We start from the raw sequence: 16,984 nt of genomic DNA, 5'->3' as shown, positions 1-16,984 counted from the left end.
GGTGAGGTACAGCAGAGGATTGTGGGTATTCGGGTGAGGTACAGCAGAGGATTGCGGGCGTGCGGGTGAGGTACAGCAGAGGATTGTGGGTATTCGGCTGAGGTACAGTAGAGGATTGTGGGTGTTCGGGTGAGGTACAGCAGTGGATTGCGGGCGTGCGGGTGAGGTACTGCAGAGGATTGTGGGGACTTCTGGTGAGATGAATCAGAGGATTATGGATTTGCTTAGAGACTTTAGGCGCCAACAGCTTGGTCCAGATCCTGGCTGAGCCGCTCACAATCTGTATAACATTTGAGGATTTACTTAACCTCTCAGGGCGTTAGAGACCTTGCTCTCAGCTATATTCAGCCCATGGGTTGGTAGTGAGTTCAGGACTTAGGAGGCAGTCGGGGGTCAGAAGACTGCCCAGGACGTTAGGAGGCCCTGAGGACGTGAAACAGGGTGGTCAGGGGGTCACTCAGGAAAATGACTGGAGCACGAGGTGGATCCAGTTCAGAGACGCCAGCCTGGATGGAGTGAGAACTAGCGGAGATGTCTGAGGAGGCAGAAGTGTTAAGGAGAACCCTGCTGGTAGGAAGCCCTTGCTGGAAATGGAAATTAGTTTCACTTGCATAAGTAAATAGGAGGGAATTATGGACACAAAGGAAAAAAGACAAGAATCTAAATTTACCCTAATTAGTGTTACCTGTTAACTGAGCTTGAGGCCTGTTTGCCTTTTATGAAATTCTAACAATTAGCAAGTTTTAGAGAATTACCAAACTAAGACTTTATGCTTGACATAATGCAAGGCAGGCCCTGGAAGAACGGTTATAAACTTGGCAGAGAGACTATGGGCAGCCAGGCCCCAGGGCTGACTTTTCACAGTGAATTCCTCAAACCCCTCTCAGCCCAATGAGTTTTAAACCTTCCATTTGGAGCTGAGTTTCCAGAGTGGCCTGAACCGTAATTGCTTGTGACTCTTTCACTAGCATCTGGGATCGTTCTGGGCACGTGAAGCCAGGTGAGTTTGATAGGCTGAGAGACAGCAAAAACTGGCCTTCATCCTTACTGTGCAGCAAGAATTATAGCCAAAGTGCTTCAGGACTAGTGTTTTCAGTGATGAGAAAAGTCAATACAGGGATCATCTGGTAGCTTGGAGACCAGAGCTGCCTGGAAGGGGTTGGATCATCTCATAATGCATCAGGGTAGCCGAGAGCATAGCCCATTTTTACCAGCTGTTTACTGTAATGTTGCTCTGCACAAGGTAGCTGGTCTCTGTTATCCACAGTTTTCTAAGGAAGGAGTTGTAGTGTGGCCCACAAAGGTCCATCACTATGTGGTGAACAGGAGAGTTAGCAAGTCTCAGGTGCTGAGAAGGAGGAAAGTTACCTCCAGTATCCAGCCACCTCATTTCGCACGTGGGGAAGCGATGTCACAGATAGCCGAGAGGCTTTATCAAGGCTGCTCTGCCGATGAGGGGCAGACCTGGGACAAGAAATCAGCTCAGTTTTGTATTCCCTCCCTCCCTGTGGCAACAGAAAGTTGCTTAGCACTGAGATGACCATGGGTGGGATCTAGATGACTGTTTATTGGAATAAGTTGGGAAACCTTTGGGAGAGCCTTTTGTCTCAGGAATCACAACTTGGCCAGTTCATTATTCTTTAAGTACAAAGATTTGCTTGGAGAAAATGCTTACTCAGGTTTTTCAGTGCACATTTAGATTACTTTTCATATATATATGAATATATATGTGTTATATATATGAATATATGTGTTATATGTGAACATGTATGTTATATATATGAATATATCTTATATATGAACATACATGTTATATATGTGAATATATTTGTTATTTATATGGACATACACACACACACACACACATATATATATATATGTATTCTGACTTTTCTAATTGTCTTTTGGGATCATGCTTATTTCTTGCTAATTTATCTGAATTTCCTTTCCTCTCTTACCAAGATGAGTCATCTGGCAGGGTTGCAGGTGTCTTCACCAAATAGCTCTTTGTCTCTCTACACCCATTGTGGCTATGAGCAGCTTGTCAGGATGTACATCCCACTCAATGACAAAGTAACACCTCAGGTGATAGCTTTCTGCTGCTTTCAGGAGTTAAGGATAAAAATAATAGTTTTAATGTCAAAAAGCACACTAGGACGACATTGCTGGTGAAATTTTTGCAGTAAAGTCCTCAAACAGTTGGGCCCTATGTTGTGCACTGAGTTTTGCCTGACTAGAGAGAGCAGGTATTATGTTAATTGTAGTAGAAAAAAATGTAATATTCTCATTTATCCTTAAGTTCCATTTAGGTACAAATAAGTGAAGCTTCTCTCTGTTCTGACATGAGCCCTCAAGAGAATTAACTAGATAATCTATCTCCGACTTTCAAAAGTACAACTAATGCACCTCATTAGAGCTTTTCTTTTAGGTAACCCCAGGAAGGAGGAAGGTGGGAGGAATAGAGTATCTTGATTAGGAATGTGTCTGTGAGTCTCCAGAAATTCCCAGGGCGCTTTAGGATAGACAGTTATATGGCTTAAAAGGTGATGTGCTTCTGTGTGAGATGCATGTGGTGGGGGTGTCCCTTAAAGGATAAACATGCAAAATCTCATTTTCTTGGAGTGAAGATCATTGTAATGGTGTTTTTACCTTCTATGCAAATAGTCTACCAGTCCATTGCTTTATGATTCTGATAGGGAAATAGTGACTTAAAAATAGTTTTCTGTTGAAAAGTACTTAAGAATATTTAAGTACCTCAGCATTAAGCTGATGACAGTGTCATCAGAGGTGAATCAGGGTAACAGTATCCCTCATTCAGTGTCATCATATACAACAACATTGGACGTTCATAGAGTGCCTTCTGTGTTGTGCAGTGTGTGGTGATGGGGGTATGATGTATAAAACATTCTAGCCCCTAGGAGTCTAACATTGTAACTGGGACCTGGTAAACAACATACAACATCCATTTACTGAATTTGGAATAATAAGTTTGCTTCTGTATATGAACTATTGTTTTGTTCTAATAATAATATTATTACTTTTTATAGTATTATTATTATGTTTGAACACTTAAAGAATTTGAACACTTAAAGCAGAGACTTCCCAATTCAGTTCAGTTTAACAAACTCAGAAGATACATATTTTTCTGCCAGCAATTGTCTAAATATATTATATATACATAAAACATTAATATACATATTTATGTGTATGTAGACATAAAACATTAATATACATGTTTCATATAATATATAGTGTATATATGTGTATATATATAAATATATTTATACACAGTATTGACTGTATTTTCTGAAACAAAAATTTGGATACAGTGGTCATCTGACAATGTGTTTTTATGGGGACAGTGAGATAGAAAGTTTTAAATTGCTTAAATTTACTTTAAATTAAAATGCTGTCCAGGAATCTAAGACATACAGTTGTTGTAGGTGTATATAGAGACATGAGTTTTATACAGGCACCCGCCCACCGCTAACTAGTCAATGACTGAATTATCAGTTCATTATGGCATGGCCCTAGATTAGCCCACAAGCTCGCCTTCCCTCTGGAGGCTTTCTGACTCCCCAGTCCTGTTTTTTGTTTCAGAAATTGGGAGTAGTGGGGGAGAGGTGACAGAAGAGGGAGATTGAATTTGAATGCAAATTTTGACATTAACTTATGAATTATTTTTAATGACGTCCAAGTATTTAATTGTAACCACTAAGCACTGAAATTCCCCATCTACATAACATTCTTACCATTTCTGGTTTCTTTCTGCTCGGGTTGCATTCAGACAACAGGCTATAGGGACATGATTTCTGTTGCTAATTTTTTTAGATGCCAAACCACCTGAGCACACCTTTCATGAAAATTACAGCTCACTTTTTCACACCATCCTGTTCCATGGTAGAGTTTCCCTTTAAAATGTCTTTAGAATTGAACCTTGTTTTTTTTTTTTTGTAAGGAAATAAATGTTGCTGATAGATGAAACAGGCAATGAAAGCATCATCTGAAAATTTATTAATGTAACTTCACAGAGCTGTTCAATATGGAAGATAGCCGGCAATACTGAGGAGTGTTTTGAGTGAAGAATGATGTGGAGTAGATGTGAATTGATATGCCAGTGGTCGTGGTTCATATTAGAGACATAAAGAAAACACTTTTTTCCCTTATCCATCACACACATTTAATCTTGGTATTTTACTATGTGCTTAGTTCACTGTGTAAGTCAAATCCAGGGATGAAAAAGAAGAGTTTTATATGTTTTGCCTGACAGTAGTAATGTTAAACTGTGAACAAATTGGGACGTTCTTTTAAAATCCTGTGATTTATCTGACGCTGCTTTCCCCTCTTTGAAATTTAGTATGCTAGTCCTGAACAAAAGCTGCTAGCGATCCCTGGGAAGGTTGTTTTGGTATTTGGCAAAGTGCTGTATCTAAAGTGACAATATCTTCTGTGCACCCTCCCCACCACCAGACAACAAACGAGTAAATAAATCACAGAAGCTGAAGCCACCAGGGCTCACTGGGGCGATTGTCAGCCAGCGGCTGGCCTCTACATTTCCATTTAGCTTGTGTTATGGTGTGTGTTTCTGTTTTGAACTAATTGAATCATCATTAACTAGGGAAGGAGTAGTGGTTTGTTAAACCTATGTGCTGATAGTCACCTGAGGCCAGACCTGACATCTCTGATAAAATCACCCACTCCCTGGAGAAATGGCCTGAAAGCCTTAAGAGAGATGCTGTCAGCAGCGTGGATCATGGTTGGATAAAGATCACAGATTCTCAGATAGAATTAGCAGTAAGGATAAACCTACAGGTGCACAGGAAAGTCCGAAAGAAATAACTGGGTCTGTGGAAAGAGCAGGCTGCTTGAAGTCACAACTGTAATTAAATTCCGGCTCTGCCACTTACTGTTAACAGGATGCTTAATAACCTATCTGAGCCTGTTTTCTTATTTGTGAAGGGGATCCAGAATGTTTTCCCTATGTCCTCATGGCTGTGTGTGTATAAAATGGTATGCATGAGGTGATATTGTTTAACTCTGAGGTGTTTACAACTATTAGATGTCATTTATTCATCTTTCATGTTCTGGAAAGAACATACTATTTCATGCTCACACCACCCAAGTCACTGCCTTATGTGATCAGTCCTAAATCAGAGCTTTCTATATTTTTACTATCAATTAGTAGGCAGATTTAACACATGGTTGGGTATCCAGAATGAAAAAATTTTGTTCCAACTTCTATGACTGACTAGCTTCCCAAAATTGGAGAGTTGGTTGTTTCTCATATTCCCATGGTTTCATTCTGCCATCTTCCTTCCTTCCTTCCCTCCTTCCCTCCTTCCCTCCCTCCTTCCTTCCTTCTTTCTTTCTTTTCAGTGCTGAAGATAAGGGCAGTTTCCATCAGAAAAAGAATGCATGAGCTGGAACACAGTATAACTCTGATTACCATTCATGCAGTGTTTCTATATGTTGGCTTCTGTGTTGGCCATCAGAGTTAAAAATAATAAAAATAGAGAGATGAGTGAATTTCTTTTTAAAAATAAAAAACAAAAAAACCCGCCTTGCAACCAGAAGATACTTGAAATTATTCCTCCCATAAGCAAATGCTCTTTTTACAGAGAGGATTTGTGTTGGGCATGATTTCCTATGAGTGTTACAAGAATCTTTCTCTAAACTCTCCCTTAATCACTACTCACCTGGCCTTTCGTTTCTTACAGGGAGGGAATGAAATGCTACAAATGCAAAGACTGGATTAGGTGACTTCTTTCCTAGGGTCCAAGAGAAGTACACAGCTTAAAAAAGATTTTTAAAAAATAAATTTTTTTAAAAGTTTTTTTCCAAGGGAGAGAGACAGACACTCTGGAAAAGAAGCACAGGGATTTTATCAGGCAAGGTAATTTCTAGGTAGATCTAACTTTAATGGCATTCTCTATTAAAATTCCTGAACTTCCATAGGGTTTAAATATGTATTCTTCTAAATTGAGTTTTTACAGATGATCAAAATTGTAGAAATTTAGAGCTATAAGGGACCTTTGAGTTAGTCTATTTCTGTTCATTTTATTCACAGATGAGGAAATTGAGGGACAGAGAAGTTATGTGACTTGACTAAAATCACACAGCTGGTTAAGTGGCAGAGCTAGGACTGGAATGTAGATTTCTTATTTCTACTTGTTCTAAAACTAAAAGGGCTCTTTGTTCCTGCCCTGGGTAAGACTAGATCACAGTGCGTTGGAACTTGATGGACCTCAAGAAACACAGGTGAGGTTGACTCGCTTTATCCTATCAGATGAAATGCCAAGATAGGTCCTCGTGTGACACACACTGCCTTCTCCTTTTGCCATAATTTGGGCTCTTTAATTATCCTCACAGTCCTGGGCTCAGACCCGGTGTCACTCCCCCAGTGATGGGGTGGAAGACAGCAGGGCCACTATATTGAGATCAAACCTGTGCACCAGCAACCAGGCAACCACATACACTGAGCAAGGCTGAAAGCCAGGTGGGGAGGGCAAGAATGTTTAAACTTCTTTCGTTACTTCTCTTGCTAGAGAAATTGTGAGCTCATTGTCACAATCACTTGTCGCTTTTCTACCTCACTTAGGACACTGATAGATAGATTTCTCCTATTTAAAAAAAAAAAATAAACCCAAAGGACAGGCAAGCATTATTTTTAAATTAGGAAGGCCTCTCTAGCAGGGAAGTTGTTTTCTTCCCATACTGGGCATAGAACCTCTCCTTGAACTGTATTGTCAATAGCTGTAGAAGCTATCGAAAGTAGTTACAAACTGTTAACGTCATCTGCTTCTGAGAAAGGGAACAAATATAACATAGTGGGCACTGGAGTCTCAGAACTCAATAGAAATTTCTCAAGGGTCTCTCATCACACTAATATAGAGTAGTTTCTATGGTAGGTCGACATCTGACATCTATTACTGAAGAAGGGTTTAGCAAGCTATGAATGAATATGTCCCAGGGTGCCTGGCTTATACCTTCTGTCCCAGTGTACTATTCATAGCTACTACCCACCTTTATTCTCCAGTGGGTATTGACTTAGGTGATTAATTATCTCTTCATTCTCCATATTAATTATAAGAATTAAATCAAATGGGCAACCTGAAAAGCTATCTAAAGTAAAAATGATTTATGTTTCATGCTGGAGCATCCTTGTCTAGAGGCTCTTAAACTTTGGCATAAATTAGAATTACCAGAGGTGTTCTCTAAAATTACAGATCCTGGCCCCACTCCTAGAGACTGTAATTCACTAGGGCCAGAGTTGGCCAGGGTGTCTGCATTTTTAACAAGCAACACTTCTTGCCTCCCCCAACTGCATTAACTGATGCCAGTGGCTGTTGGCCCACTCTCTGAACAACAATGACCTAAGAAAATGTTATTTGTTATTGTTGGAGTAACTGCATACTAAAGAATCAAAATAACAAGATTATTTACAAACTATGAGGTCTCATTTTGTAAGATTGTCATTTTAATCATGGTTCAGTCAGCTCCTACTTAGATGATTGCAGTGGCATCTTATTTTGCCCACATCTATGTTAGCCTCCTTCCAACCTGTCCTCCATACTGCACCTGAGAGCTATTGCAGAACACAGATCTTACCATCTCAGCTCCCCCAACACACACACACACACACACACACACACACACACACACACACACACACACACACACACACACACACCACACACACACACAGTCAATGGCTTCCCAATGCCATTAGGGTAAAGGCAACATTCCTTGACCTGTGAATTGCCCTCCCATCCTCCCACCTCATGGTCACTTCCTGGTTAACTCACATGATGTTAATAACCATGGGCATTTGCTTTCCTGACCTCTCTTGCATCCCGCTAGTATTGATTTTTTTTTTAAGCATCTGGAAACTCTTTTTCACAGCACACATCACAGTGTTAGTTTACATTCACTTGTGACGTTTTGATTACTGTCTCTTTCCCCAAGACTCTAAGCTCCTTGAGAGAGTCTCCATGTGTGTTTTTATTCACCTTTGTGCCCAGGCATCTTCCACAATGCCTGGCACATAAAGGCTGCTCAGTAAATCTTTTTAGGATGGATGGATTAATTAATTAGTTTAAAAGTAAGGTGACCTTCTGAAACCTTCCCTGAATCCCACTGTGCTAGGCTTGGGGGACCTGGGGGCCAGGAGATGAATAAGACACATCTTGGGTGGTCACTTTCCTCCATAATGTTTTTGACTGAATAGTAGCTGGCCATCAGTGAGGGGCAATCCTGCCCGCTCTCTGGACTAACTGAGCGCCCTGGGCTCTCTCATCTGTCTGAACTGAGCTGATGCAACCTAGACCTTTGTGTTGATTGATATTATTTTACAAAGGCCTGGTGATGCTGACTACTTGAGAACAAAAGATGAGGGCTTCCCCTAAGGTGAATCATTGCCCTAGTAACCACTTAGAGAAACTTATAGCTCCAAGGATTGCTTTATGTACCGACAAGGCAAAGTTTGATTTAAACCCTTGGATGCTAACTGAGCTTCTAAATCTTTAGCTCCCTGCATACCAGCTGGTATTTGTTGAGGCCAACAAGCTTATGGGCTCAACCATATATGAAATATGTGGGGAGTGAAAGTTGTTTGTATGGTGGCCTCACTTTTATAGAATTCACTGCTGATTAAAGTCCATAAAGAATGGAGACATGAAAACAGGTCACCTCTGGAATCAACTTACTCTGTTCACAGTCTGGCATCCTTAGGAGTGGATTTGGCTCATTTTTCTTGTTTCTCTGTTAGAGGTTTATAAGGAGAATGTATTTTATTTAAAACTAAATGTTTCTGACCTTTGTCTTGCTCTCTTTTTACCAGGTAAATCACAGGTGATTAAGTAGCAAAAGAACTAAAATTTCTGATTGAAATGATAATCTATGTGTGGATAGAATACATATACTTAAATTTTTAGAATACAGTCATGCTTTTTTGAGCATAATCTAAATTCAACCGCTGACCTTTCTGAAATCGAAAATAGTGATGTATCTTTCACTGGGGAATAGCCATATTTCCAACTCTCTCAGGTCTTCCTTCTACCTCTTTCTCTCCACTATTTTCTTCTTTTGCTCATCTGCTTACTTAAACTATGTCCTTTCCATTTGTCCTCTTTCTCAGTATTACATTACACTCTAACACTCTCATTAGTAAGGGATTAAGGAGACAAGAGTAAAGAAAAGGATAGGACAGATAACTACAGTACTTGCTGGATGTGTTTTAGGGCAGTTTAGAATTAGAACACAATGAAATGTGCTTTTAGGTCAGTGACTGGCCTGAACAGTATATGGATATGGCTTTCTTTCCTGAACGGTGTCACATCAGAGCAGTCACCTGTAGAGGACATCAACAGTACCCTGCCCATACCCCAGAACCATCCAAAGTGTTCCCACATCTTCCAGCTATTAGTGTCTGTATCTAAGGGCGCTTTCACGTGGGAAGTACAAAAAAACAAACCTTACTGCCTGTGGCAGGCTGGAAATTGACACCCCAGGAACTGCCTCCAATTATTGATTTTTTACATGTTGGTGCATAAATGCCCCAGCTCCCTCACCCCTGGTGTGGGATGATTCTGAAGCCTGTGTTTTTCCCCGCTTCCCTGAGTTTCCCATGGATTTCACTTCAGTTGCTTAGTAATACGCCCTTCAATGGCTCCCTTCCCTGAGTCGGTTCCCTACTCATGTTTTCTGCATTTCTCAAATGAACTACTTGCACTCAAATCCTTGTTCTTCAAGAACTCAAGCTAGACACTAACTAATGATTTAGCAATACTAACTGGAAAATTCAGCTGTGAGGTGATATTTTGCACAGAACCACATTCAAAAACTTTGACTTTTCCATTAAGCCCTTCATCCTCTGCCTTCTCTGCTTGGGAGATCTCCTCTCATACCTTCCTACCACCTTTGCTGCTATCTCCTGTGCTCCCTCTTCTCTTTAGTTCTTCAGACAACTCAGTTTTCTATATCTTGAAAACAAGATTTCCACTTGTCTCTTGAATGCCCTTTGGCTATAGTTCTTTGTATTTCCTTCCCTTCCCTGCCACTCTTTCACATAAGCATCTAAGAAAATTGCCTCTATTTTCTGTTTCCACTTTTTGCTTAACCACTGACAATTTGGGTACCATCATCACACTTGAGTCAAACAGCTCTCAAGTCCCCACTGACGACCCTCTTATTACAAAATGCAGAGATCTCTTTTGTGTTCTCTTGTCGTTTCTGTCACCATCGAGCATATTGATAGCATTTCCTTCCTGAAAATTGTGTCTTAAATAATTGAATTCTTAGAATTTCAACTCTGCAAGGGACATTTAGTCCAACCATTTGATTTTACATCTGGGGAAAATGGAGGGTTAAAACAGTCAAATGATTTGCCCAGCAAGGGGCAAAAGTATAAAAGCAAGGCTTTGAATCCAGGGCTTCTGACCTACCATCCAGTTTGAGAACTGCTTTTGGTAATTCCTGGTCCAATACTTTCAAAGTATTTCTAATTTTTACTCCTTCCTTTAGAGAGGTCTCCTAGCTGGTCTCCCAGCTCCTTCCCTCCACAGCCTTTCTGCATTGTAGCAGTTAGGATGCTGTTTCTAAAGTGTAAATCAGAACCTATCACTCCCCTTCTTTGCCTGCAGTTCCTCTTCACTGCACTTAAAATAGAACCCAAATCCCTTTCCATGCTTTGTAAGGCCCCTCATGGTCCAGCTCTCTCTCTGATCTCATTTCCTACTATTTTTACTCTTATAGTAACTAAGCTCCATCACATGGACTCTCCCTCAGCTGGTCAGCAAGGCAAGCTCAGCCCTGCACTGGGCATTTGCTTTCCTGTTCCTTCTATTTGGATTTTTTTTTCTCAAAGGCCATCGCATGACTGCTTCCTTCCCATCATTTGGTCTTAGCCTAAATGGCTGCCTCCTTCAACAGCCTCACACTGATTTCACCGTATCTCACATTGTCGCCAAACATACCACTGGCTACAATTATACATACAACTTACTGATTTGACTTGGAGTTTATTGTGTTTCCCATAATTAGAATACAAATTCATAGAGTATGGGAACTTTGTCTTGTTTGCCATATTTCCAGCACCTAGACCATCAAATGACCAATAGTTTGTGTCCAATAAACATTCTGATAAAAATAATGAATAAATGAATGGTATCTGAATTTTTCTTTCTCATTTCCAAGAATCCTTTCTCTCTTTTACTTTCCAATTCTATTACTCAATGACTTCTCAATGCTTTCTGCACTCTAACCAAACTGGTTTCCTCATAAACCAATAAAGACAAAATATATTCCTGACTGGGAGTCTTGATTTCAGTTTTCTCTTTGACTAAATATCCCATCCTGTGCCTCTCTATCTGTTCAAATGGTATCACCCCACCAAAGCATAAGTCACGTTGCATTTCCACAAAATCACATCTCTCAGTCATTATTGGTCACCCTTTCTTCAACTTATATAAAATGACCCTTGCATTTTATGTAACCTAAATACTCATATATAATCTATACTATCTTGAATTGTGTCCAGTCCTTTCATATAATAATACTTAGGCACTGTGCCCTAGACACCTTAAATGTGCATGTGTGTAGATATACAGTCGATCCTCATTAATTTTGGACTTTGTGAATTCACTTTCTCCCTAAAATGTATTTGCAACCCCCGGGAATCAACACTTGCAGTGCTTTCATGGTCATTCATGGACATCCACAGAGGGGTGAAAACTTTGAGTCACTCATGTTCCCAGCTTAGGTCACCCAAGGCAACACCCTGTCTTCTTTTTTCAACTCTCGTACTGAAAATGAGTATCCTTTTTTGTACTCTTATTTAGTGCCACTTTTTTACATTTTGTGCTTTTTGTTAGTGGTTTCCCTGTTGAAAAAAGCCCCTGAGCATAGTGCTGAAGTGCTGTCTAGCATTCATAAGTGCAAGAGGGCTCTGAAGGGCCTTATGGAGAAAATGGGTGTTAGGTAAGCTTTGTTCAGGCATGAATTATGGTGCCATTGGCTGCAAGTTCAACACTAATTAATCAACAGTATATGTTAAACAAGGTGTCTTTAAATAGAAACGCTCATAAAACAAGATTATATATTGATTAGTGATAAAACTATTGCAATCAGAGGCCTACAGAAACCTAACCCTATATTTCCCCTAGGAGCAATGATTCAGTATTTGTTAATTCAATGCTCATGACAACTTTATAGAACATAACTACCACGAATAATGAAAGTTGACTGTGTATGTGTGTATGTTACATATGTGGCCATTAACCTCATTTTGGCATTTAGGAGACAAAGAAGCCAAGTGTTATTGAAATTAAGTAGTGTGCCCAAGATTATCTGTCAAGCTGATAAATGGTTGATCTGGAATCCGGCTGTCATATTCCAAAGTCTTTTGACTTTCAGTTCACCACACCAGTGGCTTTTCTTTGTTTCTTTTAATTAGCTATAGAATCCTGTTATTACAGGGTGTCTGTATATATATACAGAGAAATAGAGGTAGATGATATTTTTTAAGAAGCTTGCTTTGCAGTCACAGTTTAGTGTTTAATTAGAGTGATCCCAAATCTAAAAAGTAGAAGGACCTCTGCATTTCAAAACTAATCTGGTAACTGCAGATTTGAAGTTCTTTATCATGGAAATGAAAGTCTGATGAGTGAACAAACCTTAAGAATCAAAGCTATAAAAATATAGTCATAACCTGGATTTTTGTCCTGGCCCAAGGATCTGTACCTTAAACTCACTGGGCATGTATCTGAGCTGAACTCACACATGTTGTGCAAGTGGACACACCTGCACATTGTATGTGGTTGGGCGTGCCCAGGCCTGATCTCATAAAGAACTATCACCTGCCTAGTCAATTGTGCATTTATATAAAGAAGGGGAAATTGTATCTTGAAATCTATATGAAACAGATTAACATCTGTTAATCTGTATAGTTTACAGTGTTTTATATATCTATACATATATATATTTATACCTATGTGCATATACATTAAGGCTTTTTTACATACTTCATCATTTAAAAATAAGTTATTATTATTTAAACAGTTTTGGAACCTCCAAAGCACCTTCATGAACAGTTTGAAAATCTGTTTTTCCCCCCTTTATGCTATTCTTTTCTTGGGAGATTTTATAAATACTTAGAGGTTAATTAAGCATTAAATCTTATGGCTCTGTATTTGCAAGCGATCTTAATTTAGTGCTAAGTATGAAGAAATCTGTCATCATTGATAATCAAATTTAGCCCACATGGTTGACAACCAGCTGTATTAATACACAGATTTCTGCAGCATTGTGGCTAGAATTAACTAGTGTGATGGAATGTTATTGCCTGGTTCTGTGGCACGGGGTCTTGATACATGTACAAAATGGATGAGTTTTTTTTTCTCATATGATATGCTCTTGACATTTCTTTTTCTCTTGAAAACAAGAGCCAATCATTAGGCTCAAAAGAATACTTCTCAATATTCAAAAAGCTGCCAGAGACAAGGTTGAGTGAGGAGCTTCCAAAAAACAGGGGAGGCAAGATGAGATAACATTTCCTGTCTGCCTCAAGGCTATATGACAAATCCTGGAGGACTAGAAAGGGGACTAAGGGGTCCTTAAAAGCTGTTACATTATCGAACCGAAGGAACTAATTAGTTTCAGCTTAGAATTCTGAAGTCATCATTTCAGTATTTTGTGATATTTTCTTTTCCCTTAAATTAATTAAATGGATGCATGTCCAGTAACTTTAATGATCCTATTTTGAGGAGCTAAGCTGTTCACAAGGTATCAAGGTTGGCTTATTTTTGCCCAGTTTAGAGCACAGCTGAATTCCATGGTGCTGATAAAAATGGATTGACCACGTGACTCCACCTATGGCTTTGTGGGCTGGGTCACTTCTCAAACAGAGCAGAGGACATGTGCATTCAGAAGTGGTGACCTTACTAGTATAAGCATCACTCAGAATTTATTTAGCAAAATCTTCTCCAGCCCTGGAAAGAAGGCAAAAACAGTAGGGAAATGCCAAACTTTTAAGCCTTAGACTCTTGCTTATTTTTCAGTGGAGATTATTGAAAACAATAATTCTTTCTTGTTTCAGGGAAAGCTGTCAGAGGAAGAGAGAAAACACAAAGAAGCTTTGGAAGGCCTTCACATGGTGGTAGATGAGGATTCGAGGAGTGAAGGCAGCAGTGCAGATGAGGGGAAAGAAAAGACCAAATTGCTTCTAGAAAGATTGAAGGCTCTAGAGGTAAGAAATGGAAAGCATTTTTACAAGTTTAACAAAAAAATAACTGTGTTCTACTTCTTTTATTGGCACTGCTTTTGAGTGAGTGTAAATCTCCCTCTCTTCAATTCTCCCAGACGTAGCTGGGAGAATAGCTCCTTCCCATTGTGATTCCTCTGTTAGTGATGAGCACAAAGTGAAAATCTGTAACCACTGAGAGAGTCTTGACCTAGTGACTATGACTGTATTGCCTTAAAAAGAGTACATAGGACAATAATTCATTTTTAATTCAGTCCAGCCCTCAAACTGGATCAGTTTCCCTAAAACTGCAAGCTCCTTGAGGGAGAGGATGAGTGATATTTCACTTTTTTTCCCCAGTGCCTAATGTAATGAACAAATGAGTGAATGGATAAACAAAAGATTCAATATGATGTACCAGCAATTGTGAAAAAAAAATTAATTTTAAGTGATAGAGCTATGTCTTCAAAAAGCAAAAAAGCTTGTGTGGAATTTTAACATGTAAGACATGTAAAAATAGAGGTGAAGTTGAGCTAAAGGGTGCTTTAAAGAGGTTTTCTGACCATTATAGTCCTCAAACACAGTTTGAAACTTCTGATCTATTACTTAGTGCCAGTTGACATCACTTCAAGTGTTAATTTCTGAATGTTTACAGCAGGCCTCAAAGAACCAGTTATTCATTCATATGCTGAAGGACCTAGCAAAGATGTCTTTTTCTATGAGTTGGCTTACCTGCTTTCAGTAAATTTTGTTTGCATAATAGAACTGGGACATCATTACTTTTAAGCAAGGACTGTGGTTAGCTCACCTCTTCTTAAACTAGGCACAAGGGGCTTTTTAGCCAATATCTAAAAATGTAGCTCCACCATAGGATCTACAGAATCTTAGAACTTCTTTCAGTAAAGTGAAGAAACAAGAAACAAGATCGCGAGAGATCTTGTTTTCTATGGTTGGTTCCTGCAATCCTGCCCCTAACCCTAACCTACCACGTTGTCTGTAGGAGCATGCTGTTTTTATTTTAATTTCCTCAGCAATAATAAAGCAAAATAGTTAATATCATGGACTTTGGAGGCAGATTCCCAGAGTTTGGTTTGAATCCCAACTTCTATTACTTTCTAGTTTTAAAGCCTTGGGAGACTTAACAGAGGCACAGAAAGCCTAATTTCCTCATCTGCAAAACTGGAGATAATAATAGTAACTTACCTTCCAGGGAAGTAATATGGGTTAAATGAGTTAATATTTGTACAACGGTCTCTGGCACGCGGTCTTTTCCTTCCTCCTACTCCAAGGCTCCTGCCTTTTCTTAAATCATTTTTCCCATTTATCTGGATGTAATGTTTAATACAAGAACTATGAATGAAAAACGTCAGCTGCTCCACACAGGAGTGACTGAAGGTAGGTTAAGCATGTGATGTTGTCACGCTTAGGGCAGAAAACAGGTAAACTTAGGGAACCTCTGGCAGTTCCCCTTGGGTAAAGGGCCCAGAATCACCCCTGAAGCTCCACAAGAGGCTCACACTTCTGTTGTTATTAAGATAGTTACTTTGAAAGGTGGGAAAGCCTTCTCCAGGGAGACTGAGGTTGCCATCTGAGAGCTTTCAGAAAATCATAGCTTTGTCTTGATGGTGAATTAACTGGATTTAAGAGTAGAAATGACTTGATATTACAATTTCTTATTTCCCTAGCACCGTGTACTTAAATGGTTATTTTTATTGATGATTATGGTGAGAATTGCTTTTGGTTCATCTAATTGTTACTGAGACAACTTAGTGAAAAACATTTTATTTCATCAAGCTAAGAGGTATTTTAAAAAAATCTTTGGCAGCGAATGTTTCTTAAACCCTCACTGAGCAAAAGAGAAGCAATATTTTTTTCCTTTCACAGAGATCTTTACACTTCAGGCAAAAACTCTGGCATCCAGCATTAGTTGGATGCAATAGATGATATCTCTAAGTGTCATTCGGCCCCACAATTTTAATTTACAAAAATATTTCATTTTCTAGGTTAATGTCCCCTAGTCAGTGTCACTGCTAGTTCCCTAAGATTCTTTGCTGAATAGTAAGTGAACTCTCTCCTTGCTCCCAAATCTCACTATTGTCTCCTTAAACAGACAATAAAAAGACATCATATCCCCCTCTCTCTCACACTCACACGTATTATCTGATTTTCATATGAATTTTATGTTACTTTATTTTTTTAAATTTACTAGCTGTGCTCTCTGTATAGACTCCTTTGCATAAGTGGGCAATTACTGCAGGAAAACTGAGGGCTCATTTTGACAGACTGCAGTCAGAGCTGGTCACAGACCCCCACATAGATTTATACACTTTAACAAAAATGCTCTTTTGGAAGATTGCAGGTGAATTAACCATAATGCTTCAAAATAGTTTTGGCAAATTTTGATGTCATACAGCAAGATTTTAGAAAAACAAAAAATATTTTCCATCAGTGTATTTTTGAAACAACCGTATTTGTATACCCTAATCTCTTGGTCCCTGGTGTTGTAGGGACCAGAGAAGGAGGGTTGTCAGGGTGATGGAAAACAATTTTCTTAATTTCTGTTTTGGAAATAGGTCCCAAGTAGGTATCGAAAAGGACAGGAGACACAGACCTGACTTCTAATATTATGTACTTGATTAATATCACAACAATATTTTTAAAAACAGCCTAGATTGAAGCTGAGGAGGCCCTGACTTTGAGAATTAAGTATATATTGTCCAAATACCATATCCCACAGCCTGAAGAAAG

The 16,984-nt window shown here is 39.2% G+C and overlaps 1 protein-coding gene across 9 annotated transcripts in view; it reads left to right on the top strand.

Annotated features, from left to right (window-relative positions):
* The window catches only part of NCKAP5 (NCK associated protein 5), a 918,990-nt gene that overhangs the window by 636,180 nt on the left and 265,826 nt on the right, over positions 1–16,984 (top strand). For all 9 annotated transcript variants that reach the window (XR_012506967.1, XM_045508840.2, XM_045508844.2 and 6 more), the window contains one exon: positions 14,093–14,242. Coding sequence is in view for 8 of the 9 variants with exons in the window: in XM_045508840.2 (XP_045364796.2) it covers positions 14,093–14,242 (150 nt within the window). In the remaining variant the exon portion in view is untranslated. The remainder of the gene's footprint in view (positions 1–14,092; positions 14,243–16,984) is intronic.

Source organism: Camelus bactrianus, chromosome 5 (assembly GCF_048773025.1).
Source record: "Camelus bactrianus isolate YW-2024 breed Bactrian camel chromosome 5, ASM4877302v1, whole genome shotgun sequence".
Lineage (NCBI taxonomy): Eukaryota > Metazoa > Chordata > Mammalia > Artiodactyla > Camelidae > Camelus > Camelus bactrianus.
Note: the sequence above shows the minus strand (reverse complement) of the source record. Positions and strands in the feature narration are given on the sequence as shown.